At 42.7% G+C, this 19,081-nt stretch overlaps 1 protein-coding gene across 2 annotated transcripts in view; it reads left to right on the top strand.

Annotated features, from left to right (window-relative positions):
• Positions 1 to 19,081, top strand: part of COL23A1 (collagen type XXIII alpha 1 chain) — a 333,055-nt gene that overhangs the window by 302,636 nt on the left and 11,338 nt on the right. For both annotated transcript variants that reach the window (XM_045027550.1, XM_045027549.1), the window contains exons 13-27: positions 1,914 to 1,958; positions 2,515 to 2,577; positions 3,542 to 3,583; positions 4,150 to 4,227; positions 7,129 to 7,182; positions 8,237 to 8,281; positions 8,811 to 8,891; positions 10,735 to 10,797; positions 12,233 to 12,274; positions 13,290 to 13,316; positions 14,002 to 14,073; positions 14,186 to 14,239; positions 15,858 to 15,884; positions 16,409 to 16,462; positions 18,527 to 18,613. In XM_045027550.1, the coding sequence (XP_044883485.1) occupies positions 1,914 to 1,958; positions 2,515 to 2,577; positions 3,542 to 3,583; positions 4,150 to 4,227; positions 7,129 to 7,182; positions 8,237 to 8,281; positions 8,811 to 8,891; positions 10,735 to 10,797; positions 12,233 to 12,274; positions 13,290 to 13,316; positions 14,002 to 14,073; positions 14,186 to 14,239; positions 15,858 to 15,884; positions 16,409 to 16,462; positions 18,527 to 18,613 (834 nt within the window). The remainder of the gene's footprint in view (positions 1 to 1,913; positions 1,959 to 2,514; positions 2,578 to 3,541; positions 3,584 to 4,149; positions 4,228 to 7,128; positions 7,183 to 8,236; positions 8,282 to 8,810; positions 8,892 to 10,734; positions 10,798 to 12,232; positions 12,275 to 13,289; positions 13,317 to 14,001; positions 14,074 to 14,185; positions 14,240 to 15,857; positions 15,885 to 16,408; positions 16,463 to 18,526; positions 18,614 to 19,081) is intronic.

The following is a 19,081-nucleotide window of genomic DNA, read 5'->3' as shown; positions in this document are numbered from 1 at the left end:
AGGACACTTCCCACAGTCCACCCCCGCTCCTCCCCAGCTCTGCCCCCACTCTGCCCCAGATCCCGCCCTCTCCCCGCTCAGCCCTGCCACCGCACCCATCCTCACCCCCTGGCCCACCGCTGGTTTGCTGCATCCCTCCTCAGTCCCTCTACCAACCGCTCACCACCTCCCACCTGCCACTCACTTCCTCACTCCCCTGCCAGAAACCCCCATGCCTGCCCCGAGAACCCCCACCCGCCACTGGCTCACCGCTTCTTGCCTCCTCACCCCCACCCGTTGCTGGCTCCCTCGCCACTCACCTCTTCAGCCCCCACTGGCCTTTTCACACACTCCCCATTCACCTATTCACCCCTCCTGCCGCAGGTCCCTCTGGCTCCTAGGATCAGGGGCAGCTGAGGGGTCTCCATATACTGCGCCCGCCACAAGCGTGAGCTGCATGGCTCCCATTGGCTGGGAAAAGCACCAATGGGAGCTGCCGGAGCTGCGTAGTGGGGATTGCAGGTGCCACCAGCGCACAGAGAGCCCTCCGCCCCCCACCGCCCCGACCTGACCTGACCCTAAGAGCCAAAGGGACCTGCTGGGGGACGAGGTGGGGAACCAAGCAGTGCTCACCAGGAGTGGCTCCCAGGAAGCATTCGGAAGGTCCCTCTAGCTCCTAGGGTCAGGTTGGGGAGGGGAGGGCAGAGGGCTCTCTGCTGGCGCCTGCAAGCCCTGCCCCCGCAGCTCTGATTGGGCAGGAGGGAGCCGGTGCAGCACGTGGAGACCCCCTGTACCTCTGTGCCTATGGGCCGCCCACACTGCGCCGGGAACTGCCCCAGGAAGCACCGCCAGCCCCATGACTTTGAACTTAGGGCCATATGTCCTTATTTTCCTGGATGTTTTTAGATATTTAAAAATTCCTCCCAGACGGCGATTTAAGAACTAAAAAGCTGGACATGTCCGAGAAAATACAGACTTATGGTAATCCTAACAAAGAATAAAACAGCCAAAATGCCACACAAGGCTGAAGGTGTGAGCCCTTTTGCTGAATTAATTGAAAATAAAAATGTTTTGGGACAGCTGCTCTCCAGCAGGCCAGCATTGGTCAGTCTGAATCTCTCGTCGGACCGACCAAACAAAGATATCCCCATACTCTGTGGAGTGGAGCCCACTGGACATAATCTCTGTGTTTGGAGAAAGCATACTCTCTGGCAAGGAAGGAGAGCAGCTTACACACACTGTCTGCTCTTCTAGAGGAGACTGGCCTTTCATCGAGGAGGACAAACTGTTGCTCTGAGTAGCCCACTGAAGATCAGGGAGCCTTGCATGAGCAATCCTGCCTATCCAGTTTTTATATTGGTGCCCAAGTCTGTTCTATATCAATGCCTCCCAGAGAACTGAAACCAAAACTCCAAAAGGCTCATGCCTTATTCCATCCTTACTCCCCTTAAGGCAATCAAGGGCTTGTATGTTTCTGGGCAGAATTTGGCTCCATATCTTCAATATATAAGGGTTAAACTCTATGCCATTCTCTAGTCATGAACAATCTTTAATTTAAATGTAACAATGAAAGCAAGTGACCAAGTGACTAGCTAAACCTGTGAATCTCCTTTTTGACAAGTTAGAATTCTTAGTGAATATAATGCAGTCAATTTCCAAAATGCAGGCAGAATTTTCATGTATATTATGGGCCAGATTTGCAAAGGCCTGTTGACTTCCAATCGGAGTTAGGCACTTAACCTGCTTAGGCTCTTACGTAAATCCCAATTGGCGCCTAAAAACCCTGTAAATCTGGCCCTATCCCATAAGCGGCATCAGAGTTATGGTGATAAGTATAATTGAGCTCTTACCCAATAGTAACATTGGCTGGCATATTGACCCCTGTGTATTTTCACAGTTTGATAGAGACACTGTGTATATTTTTATTTTACCAGGGTGATGATGGGACCCCAGGACAGCCAGGGCTTCAAGGGCCTAAGGTAAATTTCAGCTCTATATCAGTCTGCCTGGTGGCTATTTTTACCATCTGGTACCCGTTACTGGCCGGATATCACAGTCAATGCAGATTGCTCCTAAAGCAGAGAGCCATAAGTAGACACTTTTGATCTGAAACTAAAAAGAACAAAAAGAGGAACAATAGACGTGTAATATATACACCTAGGGTATTAATGCCAATTTCAAAAGTGTAGCAGACTCAGTTCCATGGAAGTCTCCCATTGTAGGGCCTACATGTTCGTGGTGGCTGCCATTTTGGGACTAGGTTTGCTGGTGAACGTGTCCTCCACTACTGCGTTTGAAAGCCTAAAAGCTTCATTTTAGTTTTCAAATTCCCTTTTGGGCACGGGCAGCACTTGAAGACATTTTAGAATAAAAGCAAAGCTTTGATCATTCTGGCATCTGTGTAGAAGTTTAAGATAAGGCAAAAGTACTGTAACCTTAAGAAAATTGCTTTCTGTCCTATCAAGTTAGACTTAAGATGTTTTGGCTTCAAAGTTCATACCTGGCAAGGTTCAGTGTGAATTATCTTATTTTCAGGGAGAGCAAGGAAGCACAGGTCCCAAAGGAGAGAAAGGAATAGATGGATTGCCAGGATCAAAGGTAAATAAAAAGACAGGTTCATTAAGCTGGAAGTTGGTCATAACAGTATTGAGGCAGTGGGTTTCAGTTTAACAAGAGTTTTAAACATTTGTTTTCTAAAAATTGCATTAAAATGGCAAAAAATAAAACATAGCCTGTGAACTTTCACTAGCATTTTACCTTTCCATGGTGGGTTGAGACCGAGAATAGAGTTCCAAAATCACCACTTTCTGACATTTTTGGCTGCATTGTCTTGCAAGAAATCTGTAGGTTCTGTCCTCTGCTTCGCATGTGTTGATTAATACTATGTCCATTCTACATAGCTAGTGTTTGTGTGTCTCACAATTTTACTTTTTCTTCACAACTGAAAAGAAATGCACCAACATGACCTAGCTGTATTGAGCAGTGACAACATAACATGTCCGCCCTTCATGATCAGCTGTTCCTCTACAGCTGATTTTGCTTTAATGGAATCTGCATCCAAGTATGTTTATGCTCAGAGCAGTCATGCGCCCCGTCACGCGTGAAACTATTCAAAACTGGGAGACCACCCTTAGCCATTCTACTTCTAAATCCATAGCAGCAGTGCTGGTTTGTGCTTGCTGCTGCTTCTGCTTCAAGCTGGTATCACTCTATTAGGAACTTTTACTTTCAGGTTTAAATGCTTAGCTATTAAAACGGCATCACTTTGTGACTCGTAAATATATTAAGTGGGAGGTCAAATCTGTATAAATGGGTTTGCTGTCTTATATCTGATCAGGCTGGGTTCTTTTGTTGCCAGCTAGATTATTTTAAGGTTATTTTAGCAAGGCATATGCTTCTAAATATCTAAAATCCATTTGTCCTTGACCAGTTGGAGTTTCTTATTGAAACTATACTTTTACCTAAAATAAGTATTTGACCGTCATGCAGTAAATGACTTTTTTCATAATACTTCTGACTTTCTTTATTATTTCTGAATAATAAACGTGATGTTCATTTTCAGGGTGATCCTGGTGAGAGAGGAGATGGACCCATTGGACCAAGGGTATATGAATGTTTGTTTTTCCCTCACTAATTTAGATGCTTGTATTCTCCTTAACATGGGTCAGTTTCCTCCATCCAACTCTGTCTGTCATCTGTTGCTGTATAGTTGAAGAGTTCAGTACTGTATAAGAATAATAAGGAAGATGGAGCATATTAAAATAAATCACCATATAGCTATTGAGCCTAATTAATGCAGATAGCTCCCGTGAAGTCCGTTAAGTTGCATCCAGTTTTACTATTGACCTCAGAGAGGTGCTGACTGCTTGCTGTCACTGAAAGATCCCATGGATTTTTTTCATAAGAATGAGGCTGTACCAGTCAAATTCCAGCTTAGGTAACTACATTCTGCCTGTCACTCAATGTATACTTCCAGATCCTTTCAGAATTTGCTCTGTATAGCTACATTCTTGGTATCGATTGCATGTGTAATATTTATATGGAGACAAATAAAAAAGTATCTAGGGGCCAAAATAACCCTGTTCTAGCTGTTGTTTTCATGCTGCCCACTTTTCAGGGGCTAACACCACAATTGTTATCACAAAGTTTGCAATTTGCCTTTGTCTCCAGGGTCCACCTGGCCTGAAGGGGGAACAGGGAGATACTGTAATAATTGACTATGATGGCAGAATCCTGGATGCACTCAAGGTACCTCTGCAATAAGATGATGATGATAATTTGATGTATACTCCTGTTCTTAATTGGAATTGAATTAACCAACTGAGATTACTGCACCAATTGAAATCCAATGAATCTGAGAGAGAGTTGATCTTGAGACATATGCTAGAGTAGCTTGGGGAAGTTAGTTCACCCTGCAGGGTTTGGTTGATACAGTGATTGGGACCTTGCAGATTGATGAGTAGGAATTGCAAGATAACTAGGAAGGTTGAACCTCACATTGTCCACACAGGACCCTGTCTTTCCTCAAGCTACTCCTTCCCCACTGATCACCATAGATCTGGGCCTGAGAGAAGACCCATAATCATTAGCATGGCTGCTGGGAAAGAGACTGAAAAGCCAAGATGCCCCATAACCGGTAGTGTGTATTGCTAGGGAATCCCTGTGCTAAGGATTATGAGGCTTCTTAAAATCTCAACAGAGTAGAGCTGGCTGGCAGTGGGAGCTGATGTGTGCACTAGAGAGGGCTTGGTTAGATGTACAGAAGCAGCACAGACCACCTCAGCCTGATTTGCTAATGTTTACCATATGGGCTAAGGTGCATGAACACAGAGTCACTGTGAGCGGGTTTGAGGTCAGATGCCATTCTATTCCCTGTTAAGCATGCAGGTGTAGCCTGTAGTATCATAGAATCGTAGGGACTCATGGCAGGACTAAGTATTATCTAGACCAATTAGACTAAGTATTAGCTAAGGCTCCAGGCTAAAGCAGTCACAACAGTAGGAACAAGAGGTTTTCCTGCTCAAATGCTGCAGGGTGGAGAGGAAATGCAGAGGGAAGTGGGCACATTTGTCCCTAGAAGACCTGTTTGGGGACTAAGGGAAGCAAACCAATCAGGTGTTCTTACCCCAACCAAGCAGAGACTGTAGGAGTAGTAGTCGTCCAGCCCCAGAAGATACTGGAGCTGAGAGTACAGAGGGATTGCAGGCCCCAGCAGGACTGCGTCAGCCTGGTGCTGATTGGGAGTGAAAGGACTGGGTGCAGTGACAAAACATGACCCAGGAGCCCTGAAAAATGTACAAATATAAATCTAGTTTCAGAGTCACCACAAAACCTTGAATCAGGTGAGTCTCAGGATTTGCAGCAAACATTTTGCATAGCCCTCCTGCCCCCTGCTAGACACGATTGAAGTAGCTTGTTCTCTAAATGACACTTGAGCCAAATCTGATCTGTGCCCATGACTATAGTGAGATCATACATGTAAAGGAGGGCACCATTTGCCCCTTTGTCTCTGTCAGTTATATAAAATGAAAACACTAAGACAATGTATTCAGAAGGAAAATTTCCTGAAGTTTGTGTAAAGGAAAATTATGCCCCCATTGTGTAGCCTGTACTTGCTATACAAGAAAAGGAGTGAGACCATGTTTAATGCTGCCATTTAGCAAAGATTAAAGAAGCTGAGTAGAATAAATATTTAATTACAGACACATTTGAAAACCATTTTAATTGTTTTATAACAGGCTGCAGGCAAACATAAAGTGATGGTAATTACTGTATGCCAGATGTCTGCATGGGTTGCTTGGACAGAATAGCACAGCATGTGGCATTGTCAATGGAATTTGTGGACTGAGATCATTGGAAGGCTTCCACCAAACGTTTGGAGTTTCAGTTTACTAACAAAATGACCCAAACTCTGAGTCAGTTGAGTTTCGTGTGTGCTGCATGTTGAGATGCTCAGGAGTAAATTATTAAAATGTCACTGACCTTGCCTTTACCGTTCTGCTTATCCGCTGGGATCTCAGCCATTTCTTCTATTTACCACTCATTGCTTCTCAGTGAACAGGCCTCTTAAAAACTGTTTTGTTTAAATACTTTAAACTGTGATTAAATGTAACCTTGTGAAGTACAACAATGGGGACTAGGAGCTCAGAATAATGCAACATGTTGCTGGTTGGTTTTCAAGCTGAAGGGGTAGATGTCTGATGTGGTGCCATTTAGGGATCCCTTATAAATGACAAAATACATCCCCATCAAAGGGTTTTCAAACTCCTGGTTTGCAAGAGTCTGTGGTAAGAAGAATAGTTTACATGAGCTTGCAAACTTTTAGCAGAATGTTTTCCTGCTGTTAGTATTCATGTATGCTTTTCTGTTTCTACTTCTTTTTAATCACGTCATATGTGGCATAATGGAACTCGTGTTTCACCTACCAGTAGGGCTGAGTTGAATTGGCTGGTTGATTTCAAATATCATGGTCACGTTAAGCCATAGATGAGGGAATTTTGCCTATCTAGTCTACTGTCCATCTGATTTGGTAGGCACCATTCCTCTTGCATGTGTTTCCAGCATAGGATTGGCCAGTAATGAGGGGATGGAAAAAGTAAGATCCCCACAGGCAACAAGGCAGATTTTGGACCAGATCCATTTATTTCTAGAAATGTGTGCCTTTTAAGCACATGTATTTCAGTGCTAGCATGGCCCTCTACACCAGATTGGACACAGTCTTTTTTGAGTTAACATTTCCTGTGTTGTGGGAAACAGCCTTGTCTGTTTAATATTAGCTGATCTTGTCATGGACATTTCTGCTATGATAAGTTAGCCATAGATTTATAGTAAATATTTGTCTATGTCTACACTTGTAGTGTGTGTGGGGGGGTGATTCACAGCTTCTTGGGTATAGTGTGGGTACCCACTCAGGCAGGCTAGCCTGTGCCACTGCTTGCTGCCCATGCTACCTCAAATATGCTACCATTTTTAGCATGCCAGCATGATGAGCTCAAGCTGGGAATCACACCCCTGGCTCCAATTGTAGACGTAGCCTATATGAGAAGCTGCACTCATGGCTGATCTCCAGAGTGAAGTAAACATGTGCTGGATTAGTAATGATACTCTAGACAGTTATATTTATGCCATCTTTCTTTGCTGTGTTTTCAGGGCCCACCAGGACCCCAAGGGCCACCAGGTCCTCAAGGAGCTCCAGGACCAAAGGTTGGATTGACCTCTGTTATACAGATAGTATTTCGTGGCATGCAGCATATACAGTGCCCCCTCACCACATCCTGACATGGATCCTCATGCAAACCTCCGATCAAAATCAATGGGAGTTCTCCATGTGGAACTATGGCGGGATGTGTCCCCTTGTGATGACATCTTAGAGCAAGACTGGAGAAATGTCTCCCAAATCACAAAGGGTGGGAGGCAGGCAAGGACTGAATCTCGGTATTTTAACTCATGAGTCCGTCTGCAGGAAAGAGAGCATTCTAAATTCCCCTTCTCTCTCTGAGCAACAGAAGCCTTTTACCTAGATGCAAAAGTATATTTGTTTTTTGGTGGTTTTTTCACTCCATCAGTGGGCCAGCACCCTTCTGCTGGCCTTGTCTGAATGAATGTGTTATACTGTACTTGGAAGTGAGCCCATACACATTCCTGTATATATTGGGGTGAAATTCAGGCCTCACTGAAGTCAATGGGAGTTTTGCCATTGAACTCAGTGGAGTCTGGATTACACCCATTGATAAAGAAAATGCTTGTGAGTATGCACTGTGCTTGGCTATTGATAGTCCTAAATTCTAGGTTTTATCTTGTTTTCTCCTACTGGAAGCTATGTTCTCACACCTACCATGGCTTAGTGTTTCACATACACATATTTAGTATTGTACAGTACCAGCACCAGTACCAGCCACTCTTTGTGAAATGGTCACCCTCATTCAGGGGCAAGATCAATAGGCAATAAATAATACTCAGTCAGTTATAATTCCTCATAACAAATATGCACAAAAGTATCTTACTAGGAAATGATATTTAGATTAGTTCAGAATAATGTATATCTCTGCCCATCAGTTCAGTCCAAATTCTACTTAACTAATGAAACTTGGCACTTCACTGGAAATAAAAATGTAATTTTCTACCTCAGGCTGCTCATAAGCTGATGGCCGTCAGACTCAGTACAAAAATGAGGATTTATGTTTACATCCAGTTCTTTTGTGAAATTATTTTCTGGTTTCACTTGATGTTATACCTTTACTCATTTGTACTGCTGTAGGGGGAGCTTGGATTGCCTGGTCCACCTGGAGTTGATGGAGAAAAGGTACCAGATGTATGGTTTTATAAAATTATAACTGTTCTGGTATGGCAGTTAGCATGGCCACGTAAGGAATTCTTTTAACTCAACTGCTAAGTGCAGTTTGCAAAACTAAATCTGACCATGCAAAGACAGCAATCTTCATCTGCCCTTCTTTGACCTCATTGCCTTTTGCTTATGGCCCCTTCAGTCAGTTATCAGTCTCCAGTCTGCTGTTCAGATCCCACACAAGTTGAATTAGTTTTGTGTAGCTCATGAAACAGTCTCTCAAATTCAAGTACTCCTGTTTTTTTTCAAATTCTTTAGTAAATCTTAAATTTCTGCATTCTCTTCGGCCACTAAATTAAATTCTACTGCACTGCAAAATCAGTATTTACAATGTTTAATATTAATTTAATACAATGTTTTGATGTGTACTGAAGAAGTAGTAGTATGGAGAAGAGGGAGCGAAAGGGGGAGGTATATTTAGATAGAGCTGTATTTATAGATATAGATCTACCTTTCTCCTAATAAAGCTCTGTTCTGTGACCTGCAGGGATCTAAAGGAGACCCAGGAAATCCTGGGATAATGGGACAAAAAGGAGAGATTGGAGAAATGGGCTTGTCTGGCCTACCGGTATGTCTGTCTGTCAATATATACATGGAGCTTATTGCCTCCAGCATATTATTTCCATAGATGTGTGTTATAAATCTAGATGCTTTGTTAGTTTAAATTATATCACTATCAAACCAATATTACTGTTAACTCATAAGCTTAGTTCTCCGTGTTAACAGTAATATTAATGCTATGATATGTCAGAACTCTCAAGGAGCTGAAGAAATATTTGCAAATGGCATTGCTTAGCTAAAGTCACTTTTAGAATACATGAAATGATTCACTGATGGAAAACAAAGGGGATTAACTGAATAAGAAGAGGTACATTTTTAGCAAAGGGCATGAGGAGTGAGCTGCATGTTCACCACCAGCGTTGTTTCTTCAGCAGTAATACCACAATCAGTACAGTACAATAAGATATATGATTATTATTGTACAAACTTATGCTAGGCTTTCTCCCCATGTTCTTCTTTCTCCATCTATTTGTTTTGTATCTTGAGTAGCGCTGTCACGAAAGGTACCTTGTTCTTCAACCTGTTTTCCATCAGTACTGTAATGTAAGTTGAAAAATGCACTAGCTCTTGGAAAATGTGAAGCAAACTCACTTGAGGGGACAGAACTGTGCTGATTTATTAAGGAGCTATGTGTGATGTCTAGAGAGGTTTTTGGTGGAAGTCGCAGAAACACATTCTCAGGTCCCCAAACAACATAGTTCTCATAGACCCGTGCAAAGCACTTAAAATTATGTGCTTAACTGCCATTTGAAGTCAATGGGACTTAGGCACGTGTCAAGTTCTGGGTGCCACACTTTTGAGGAAAAAGAAAGTCCAGAAGAGAGCAACAAAAATGATAAAAGGTTTAAAAAACCTGGCCTGTGAGAAAAGGTTTAAAAAACTGGGCTTGTTTAGTCTTGAGAAAAGAAGTCTGAGGGGAGACGTGATAGTCTTCAAATATTTTGAGGGCTGTTATAAAGAAGATGGGGATCAATTGTTCTCTGTGTCCACTGAAGGTAGGACAAGAAATGATGGACTTAATCTGCAGCAAGGGAGATTTTGGTTAGCTATTAGGACAAACTTTTTAGCTATAAAGGTAGTTAAGCTCTGGAAGCTTCCAAGGGAATTTGTGAAATCTCCGTCATTGGAGGATTTTAAGAAGAGTTTAGACCAACACCTGTCAGGGATAGTCTAAGTTTATTTGGTCCTGCCTCAGCCCAGAGACCTGGATTCAGTGACTTCTTGAAGTCCTTTCCAGCCCTTTTTGGGGCTTAGAGTTAAGCATGTGCTTAACTACTTTGCTGAATCAGAGCCATAAATACACCGCTACCCCGATATAACGCGACCCAATATAACACAAATTTGGACATAACGCGGTAAAGCAGGGCTCTGGAGGGGCGGGGCTGCGTGCTCCGGTGGATCAAAGCAAGTTTGATATAACGCGGTTTCACCTATAACACGGTAAGATTTTTTTGGCTCCCGAGGACAGCGTTATATCGGGGTAGAGGTGTATTAAGGAGCCAATGGTGCAAGCTGCTCCATGTGGGTGAAAATCAATGCAGCTCAGTGGTGACAGGGAGGGTCTGCTCAGGCAGAACACAACATGCAGGATCAGAGCCTGACAAGTCTGTGCCATCCCTGAGCTTCAGCAAGACAGTGGAAACAGTCGCTTTCCCGGTAGGGAGCCCATGTTAAAAACCTTATTTTGGCAAAACCCCCTTCACTCATGTAACAGCCCCACTGAAGCGAATGAGAATTTTGCTTGAGTAAAGACTTCAGGATAAGGTTAGGAAAATATATTTTTCTCTCTTCTTACAGCCTTTTTGGAAGCCTTGGATGTGTAAATTCAGCATTATGTTTTTACCATTTAGGGAATCGATGGGTCAAAAGGAGAGAAAGGAGAAACCGGATCCCCGTGTTTGCAGAACAATCATGTAAGACATTAGCACAGTGTTGTTAATACTATCAATATTAAAAGAAGTCAGTGTGTGCATAGGCTGCAGTTATATTTTTAGTCCTTTAGGTACATGTAGCAGTAATGGTGATGAGCAAAACACTGCATTTTCAATTAGAACTGATGCACAATTCTTCCTCACAGAGTGTAGTGTTACGATGCATCTGTGGATAACTCTGCAAAGTTAATGTTCTTTTTAGCCTTAGATCAGGGGTAGACAACCTGTGGCATGTGTGCCGAAAGGCGGCACGCGAGCTGATTTTCAGTGGCACTCACACTGCCCGGGTCCTGGCCACCGGTCTGAGGGGCTTTGCATTTTAATTTAATTTTAAATGAAGCTTCTTAAACATTTTAAAAAACTTATTTACTTTACATACAACAATAGTTTAGTTATATATTATAGACTTATAGAAAGAGACTTTCTAAAAATGTTAAAATGTATTACTGGCACGCAAAACCTTCAATTAGAGTGAATAAACGAAGACTCAGCACACCACTTCTGAAAGGTTGCCTTAGATTGTACATTGATCATGGAAGTGTTGAGCAGCGATGTGGTAATTATGTCCTATTCTGAGAAGCATCCTTGTGACTTTATTCCGGTTTTACAGTATTTACATATATATTTTGTTTGCTCATTTTAAATTATTTTTTAAAGTTGGTTTCAGTGAATGACACCAGAACTGAGATTATTTGTTTTAATCAAATAGGAAGCCATTCTTCTCAGGTCTGCATGAAAGGGGATAGATTCCTAACAAAATTAGAGAAATCACATTTCAGGCACTTGTATTTTGTGATCCAGCTTGGCTGCTGCCTCACCTTGTAGGCACCTAAATTCACTCAGCACCTAAACTTTTACAGTAAAAGTTCCCTTGGTGCCTTCCTCTGGGCATGTGCACTACTGCCTCCCTCTAGGCACCAGCGTGATCCCGTCAGGTAGGCGTGCTCAGAGGCCACCTAGCTCTACACAAAATGAAAGCGGGAGGGAGGACATCCCTTATCTCCTTTAGCCCAGTGGATAGGGTAGACCACCAGTTCAAGTTTCCCACCCCTGCCTGATGAGGAGAAGAGGTTAGAGTAGGGAAATGCCACCTCGCAAGTGAGTGCCCAATCACTGGGCTGTAGAGTCATTCTCACTTTCTCTGGACCAATCAATATTTACAATATTTAATTAAAGTGGAACAACTTCAATAGGAGAGCTTGGGGGGCACCCATCTCAGAATATCCCATAATTCAGCTGTCATACTGATCCAGCAGGTGTCATTCTTCTCCTCGACAAGCCCTTTTGTGAATCCAGGTGTTGTTAACTAAAACTAGTTAAACAATAAACAATGACCACACTATTCATGTGTTAATATGGCACAATCCAGTACGTGCTACCAACCCACTGTAATACATAATGGAATTCCTATTTTCAGATAATACCAGAACCCGGACCCCCTGGATTGCCAGGCCCTATGGTAAGTTGTGACAAACGGCACTTACATTAGAGAATGTCTGAAAATTCATTAGCACATTAAATTTATTAAAGAAGGAGGCACTTTATTGTCTGCTATCCTACACACCTTAGACTTCATTGAGCAGCCTGAAGAATTAGGGACTAATAGGCCATAATGTGGTTTCCAAACTAGCTTGAGCACCATTTCTTGTGTTGTGTAACATTTTCTCTAGAAAGGTCTGAATGCTGTTTCAGGCCCTGAATCAGGAATGTACTTGAGCACGTGTGTAACTGTATTTGCAGTTGATAACAGTGCAGGCCTAGGCATTTTAGGAATAGAAATGGCAAGAACTGCCATCAGCATATACACTTGTACAAATTAGGCTGGATTCTGGTCCTACTGAAGTCAAGGGGATTTTGCCATTGCAGGATTGACACCCACTGAGCTTATTCAACAGAGACCTCTAAGATGTCTGGGAGGTGTCAAACATAGGACAAAACGGAGCCTTGAGATGTGCCACTAGTCACTGTTCTGAGCTCATTTGTAGGTGGGAGGAGGAGGCAGCATGTCTTGGAAACTATTCTGAGGCACTGAATAAGGGAGCACTTCTGATAGACAGTTTACTTAAGATAGCACCTATAGTTTCAGGAGAAGGGATCCCGAAGGTCTTTTTCAATTCACTTGGATTCAAAAGGATATTAATGTTGGGGTGCACGTTAGGCAGCAGAATGCTTTATAATTTTCCCTCTTCAGAAAGCCTTCTGTAGCCTTCTTTATCCAAGGTTAATTTCAAAGGATTTCGTACATTATGCAAGAAATGACTTTTCATTCCTATTGAGTTGGTCTAGGAGAGACAAAAAACTACCATCCACCTTGAGAAGAAATGTTTGAGATTAAATAATTATAATACATCACTGCCAAAGCCAGATCTGTGGGTCTAACACAAAAAATGATTGGGGAATTGTATTTGATTATATTTAATTGACTTAAAAATCCGTTTTTGTTTTTTTCAAATACACCATTGTCTTCCCTGCAGGGTCCTCAAGGAATCCCAGGTCCTAAGGTGAGTCAATACATTAAGTGTTTGTCACACAGTACTTCCGGGCTGCTGGTGCATGACTGAGAGAGAACACAAAGGGCTATGATCAAACATAGGGACTGGGTTTTAGAATTGCGGAGCACCAAAAGCATTCATTGCAGTTGTGGGTGCTCGACATTTTTGAAAATTAGGCCCATGTTGTATCAGCAATATTTCCTCCAAATAGACTTATGAACTTGAATTCTCTTTGTTATTCTGTTTGCACAGAACATGTGATGTAAACTGTTTCCTAACCCATACGTTTAAACTTTTAGTTCCAAACATTTCTCATGTGATGTATTCAAGAAAACTTACTGTTCAACTGTATATATAAATGCAAAGTATTATATATTTACAGGGAAGCAGGGAGATAAACTTCAGATAGATCAGAGGTATTGACTGTTCTGCTTTTGCATGAAATGGAGTTGATGTACTAACTGGCCTTTTCCTTGTCCAAGTACTGTAATTCTGATCCTATATAATACAGTTAACTTTTACATTGGTCCTGACCTGTCCTCAGTCACACTGGCACAATTCCTCTGGCCTTCAATGACAGTTTCGCCAGAGTATATGAGAGAAGAATTGAGCCCAGGGTATTTATAACCTACCCAGTCCAATGCTCTTATGTACACTGTCTCCCCTTGGTAATTGTCACTATCTTTTCATGCAGGGCTTGGATGGTGTAAAGGGAGAAAAAGGTGACCATGGTGAGAAAGGGGCAGCTGGTGACACTGGGCCACCTGTGAGTAGCTTGGTTTTTATGTGGGAAATCTGCTAGCTTGCATTTTTTTCTACAAAAAAAACTTTTAGTAGCAGTTTTCCAAATCCTTCTGATAGATCACTTTTCTTTTTAGGGTCCTGCTGGTCCCCCGGGACTTATTGGCTTACCAGGCACCAAAGGGGAGAAGGTAATAATTCAGTAGGGAAAGAGAAGATGAAAATATATTGTAATTATAATGAACTGGCTAGAGTGTATATGCAAACCTTCCCTCTACTGGGTATAATCAGAATTGCAAAACTGTGGGTCAAAGGCACTATACTGTTAGTTACTAACAGGTGCTCCTTTAACTCAAGTAGCAGAGGCCTGTGTTTTGGGAGCAGCAGGATCTGAGTTCTATTCCTGCTGTTTCTTTGATGTTCAGAATGGCCACAGCATACAGCTTGGTGACACAAAGGAAGTCCTAGGTACCCATGGAATTGTTCGATTATGAGTACTTCATAATCAGATGAATTCAGTCCTTAATGGGCGTACACCTGCTTTGAGACATTTTTACTTTGAGGCAAAAATATAAAATTAATTTGAAATCCACTCTGCAGTCTGCTTTGGCATCCATCTCCTAAGCCAGTTAGCTAATGGAGTGAAGAAAATTCCTAAAGATCTAACTCTCAAGTTGAACCAAATATACCCTAATTATAGGCTATCTTGTCATTTTAATTATAAAAAAAAATCCGTTTTTGCTGACAAGTAGACTGTCAGCCAAAGAGTCCTCAGCAATCACTGGGTTCCTGTTAGCCCTGTTAAATAAATGTCATAGTACATGTATTTAGAGAGGACGTAAATCACTAGTGAATAGGTATCTGAGGAGAGAGCTTTATAGGCTGAGCAGGGCTGCATCTACAGAAAGGAAAGCCAAATGTATTTTTGAGCAGCAGAATGCAGCATAAGGCCATTTACCTCCCTCCCAGTTTTCCTTTTGCACACACATTTTTTATTCTCCTCGTAGATGTGTATGACACAAATGATAGCATCTGAGTCTTCTGAGATTGCCATGTTCTCCAAGGCATTAATATATTTAAAAAGATAAAGACAATCATAGACTTACTGAACCAAATTCATCCCTGGTATAAATCCAAAGAGGTTAGTTTACTGGATTTCTTCTTTTTCAAAGTAGTCTGTAGTCAGCTGTGCTTTAATTACAGTGTCTTTAAGATTCTCCAGTCACCTTCCATGTGAATAGATATTAATGCTTTCTCCCATTACACCTTTCTCGCTAGATGTCTTAATTCCCCCAAATTTGCTTTCCAGAAATCTACTATGCATGTACCACAGCATTCTGTGATCCTGTCCCTTATTATCTGGATCTAGCTAGCTAGCTTCAGGTCATGGTTCCAAGCCACCCTGTTGTTCTCTCTATATATATCACTTCCTATCAATTGGAAGTCAATACAGTTACACCAGGGACAATTCTGACCTACTTTTGTCAAACACAGAAGATTCTAAATGATACAGTTTAGCTTGTCCACATTCCCATGTTCCCAGGTAACATGCACCTGCCTTAAGGAGAATTATTGTCAACAACAATACCAAATCATTTGCATATGAGAGCTGCAAAAAATACTTTCCCTTTAACTCTCTCCAGCCGTTGTTTGCTTAAACATTAGTTATGTACATTTATATTGAGTCCCAACAAAACTACAAGACACAGAGTTCACTTAGTTATTTTGCCAAATAGTTCTAAGTTTACATTCAACATAACAAACACTTAACATGGCATCTTTTCTTCTTTATTTTTCGTATAACCCCAGGGCAAGCCAGGGGAACCAGGATTAGATGTAAGTATTTGATGTGTTATTTTAATTGTGGCATTTGCGAACATCAACATTAAAATGGGTGGTGTTTTAATTTTACAAATACTTATTTTCCATATAAGGAAAAATAGCAAACACTTTATCTCTCATTTTCAATTAAGTCTGCTGTGCCCAGAGGAATGATCTGGTGGATAAGAAGTGGACTTACTGTTACACACTTATGGCAATACAGCCATTGGACCACTCCACTTCATGCCCCACAGATGTAACTGTGCCACAGCTTGATTGAATGCTACCTAGTGGCTGGATGAGGCATTTCGACTTCATTAAGAATGTATCAGACTAACAAAATCAAAATCCTTGTCCAGGGGATATGATACCATGAAGGTATATTAAACCATTAGCTTTCCCCCAAATAAATCAGCCACTGATGTGTGCAAAATATGTGGTTTCTTTCTAATTGACCTTGTGAGCTAGCATGCATGTGATGGAGTTGTTTGGAACTAAACTTACAAATACCTTTCTCATATTTAAAATTCTCTTGATAGGGTTTCCCAGGTCTACGAGGTGAGAAAGGAGATAAAAGTGAAAGGGGAGAGAAGGTCAGTATATTTTATATATTTCCTGGTCACAAAGGGCCAGATTCTGTTCACACAGTCATGGCAACCCTTTTAAGCCAACAAGGTTAAAACAATGTAAATACGAGAAGAAGTTTGCCCAAAATTTATCCATTAAATTACATTTTTTGTGTGTATCTATATGTACATACACCAAAAACCCTTTACATTGTATGTAAAATATTTAATAGAAATGTTTTCACATCAATAATTTCTCCTGCAGTTGCTGCGACACAAACATTGCAGCCCTGTGCCCTAGAGCATGAGAACCAAAGAATGAAGAGGACGTAGTCTAACCAATTTTTATTTTAGTGACCAAACTGCCAGAAGTGTTTAAAAAAAAAAAAAAAAAAAAAACCTCATCAGTGGTGAAAAATGTCAATTAGGGATCGGATCCTAAAATTCTGACTTCAGTGGTATCTTGCACGAGCAAAGACCTAGTGAAAATTGAGTCAGTGTCTCAGGTTCTGTCCATAGATGATTTAAAACTCTTTCTAGTGTACAGATCCAAGGTACTTGTAACCCAGGTAAGGACAGTTGTTAAAAGTATAGATATTAACTTGCTGGTTTCACTGACTAAGGTAAATGGGAACTGACTAAACATTTCTAACCTGTTAGTACTACAGTACCACAATAGAGAAATTTGCACTGCATCAATGTTAAGCAAGGCCTACACTGGTGCGGTTTACTCCAGCATCTCACTGGTCTGAGTCCCAGGGCCGCCCGGGGGGGGGGCAAGAGGGGCAATTTGCCCCAGGCCCCGAGCCCCACAGGGGCCCCCTCGAGAGTTTTTTCGGGGCCCCTGGAGCGGGGTCCCTCACTCGCTCCGGGGGGCCCGGAAAACTCTTGCGGGGCCGGGCGCAGGAGATTCTTCGCTCCTGGTCTTCGCCAGCGGGGGGTCCTTCCGCTCCGGGGCGGAAGGACCCCCCGCTGGCGAATTACCGCCGAAGACGGAGCGGGACCCGCCGCCGAAGTTCAGCTCGGTCTTCGGCGGTAATTCGGCGGCGGGGGGCCCTTCCGTTCCGGGACCCGCCGCCAAAGTGCCCCGAAGACCTGCGGCTGCACTCTGGAGCCCCCCGCCGCCGAATTACCGCCGAAGACCGGGCTGCACTTTGGCGGCGGGTCCCGCTTTGGTGGTAATTCGGCGGCGGGGCGTCCCCGCCGCGGGTCTTTGGGGCACTTCGGCGGCGGGTCCCGGAACGGAAGGGCCCCCCGCCGCCGAAGACACCGGGCCCCCGGAATCCTCTGGGCGGCCCTGCTGAGTCCCTCTTTATGTCAAAGCAGTGTACCTACATTGAGGTAGAACTGGGTGAAGAATGGTAATTCCATTTCATGGAGGATTTCAAGTTTTTAAAATTGTGGTTTTGTTCTGATTTGAAGCAAAACCCCCAAATTTTGAATTTTCCATGACACAGAAATCCAGGCGGAAAGAATTGTTTTGAAAAATCAAAATGATTTGTTTCAATAATTTCAAAACTAAATTCTGTCTGGCAGGGAACTGGGAGCCCTAGCTGAGCCAGGAGCTGGGGAGCTCTGGAGCCAGTGTAGGTGGGCTGATGGGGAGATAGGAGCATGGAAGCCCTGGGGAGCCCCAGCTGAACCAGGAGCCTTGGAACTTAGGAACCAGTGCTCCCAAGCCAGATGGCTCCCTGGGCTGCCTGGGACTTGGGCAGCCCAGGGAACTCAACTGGCATGGGAGCTGGGGAGCCTGGAAGTTCTCGGAGCCCTGGCTCCATGACAATCTGCCGGGAAGGCAGGTGAGCTGGCAGAAAAACAGAAATTTGCCTCATTTTCAATGGAAATTCATCAAAATCAACATTCCAGCATTTAGATTTTGACGAATCGGCATTTTCCAACAGAAACCCATCCCATTGGAAAATTTCCAACTGGTTCTAAGTATGGGTTTGCATCATTGTAACTACCTCAGTGTATCTACACCATTGTGAATCATTCCGTGAAAATGGGAACACTGGAAGTCTTGCTCACATTAAAATTGAACTGTCATCTTTCTCTGTCAAGCGTGGCTTAATCTTTTTATGGTGTCAACAGGGAGAAAGAGGAATACCTGGCAGAAAAGGAGCCAAGGGGCAAAAAGGAGAACCAGGACCGCCTGGGTTGGATCAGCCTTGCCCAGTGGTATGTGATTATTTTGCACAAGAGGAAAGCTTTACCTTACATTCCATGGCACCAAGAGTTCCCATGACATTCTTCTCTTGACTCTGCTGTCAGTTGGAGGGCTGTGTTTAACAGCTCAGTTATTTTGCACTAGATCAGAGCAGATTGCTATTGTTTTCTGACTTTTTTTTTTCAGTGTATCTTTTAATCTGCACTGCTAAGGCATCAGTGCTCAAGACATATCAGCTCAATATAATGATCCTTTACTTGCCAGATAAGACCTGGCTAAAGTAATAAAGATAAGGACCTTGTGTTAAGGACCTTCTCATTATATTTAAAAATCAAAGATAGATGTGCAGTAGATAGTTCACCCTTTTAAAAGAGTGGTGTTTTTAGCCCAGCACATTTCTGTTCCGATCTTGGGGATTTGGAGGACAATGTGGTACTATGAGAAGAAGATTAGATATTGAGTCAAATTCATTCCTCAAG

This window comes from Mauremys mutica, chromosome 8 (genome assembly GCF_020497125.1).
Source record: "Mauremys mutica isolate MM-2020 ecotype Southern chromosome 8, ASM2049712v1, whole genome shotgun sequence".
NCBI lineage: Eukaryota > Metazoa > Chordata > Testudines > Geoemydidae > Mauremys > Mauremys mutica.
The sequence above is the reverse complement of the archived record's forward strand: the minus strand, read 5'-3'. Positions and strand labels throughout refer to the sequence as shown.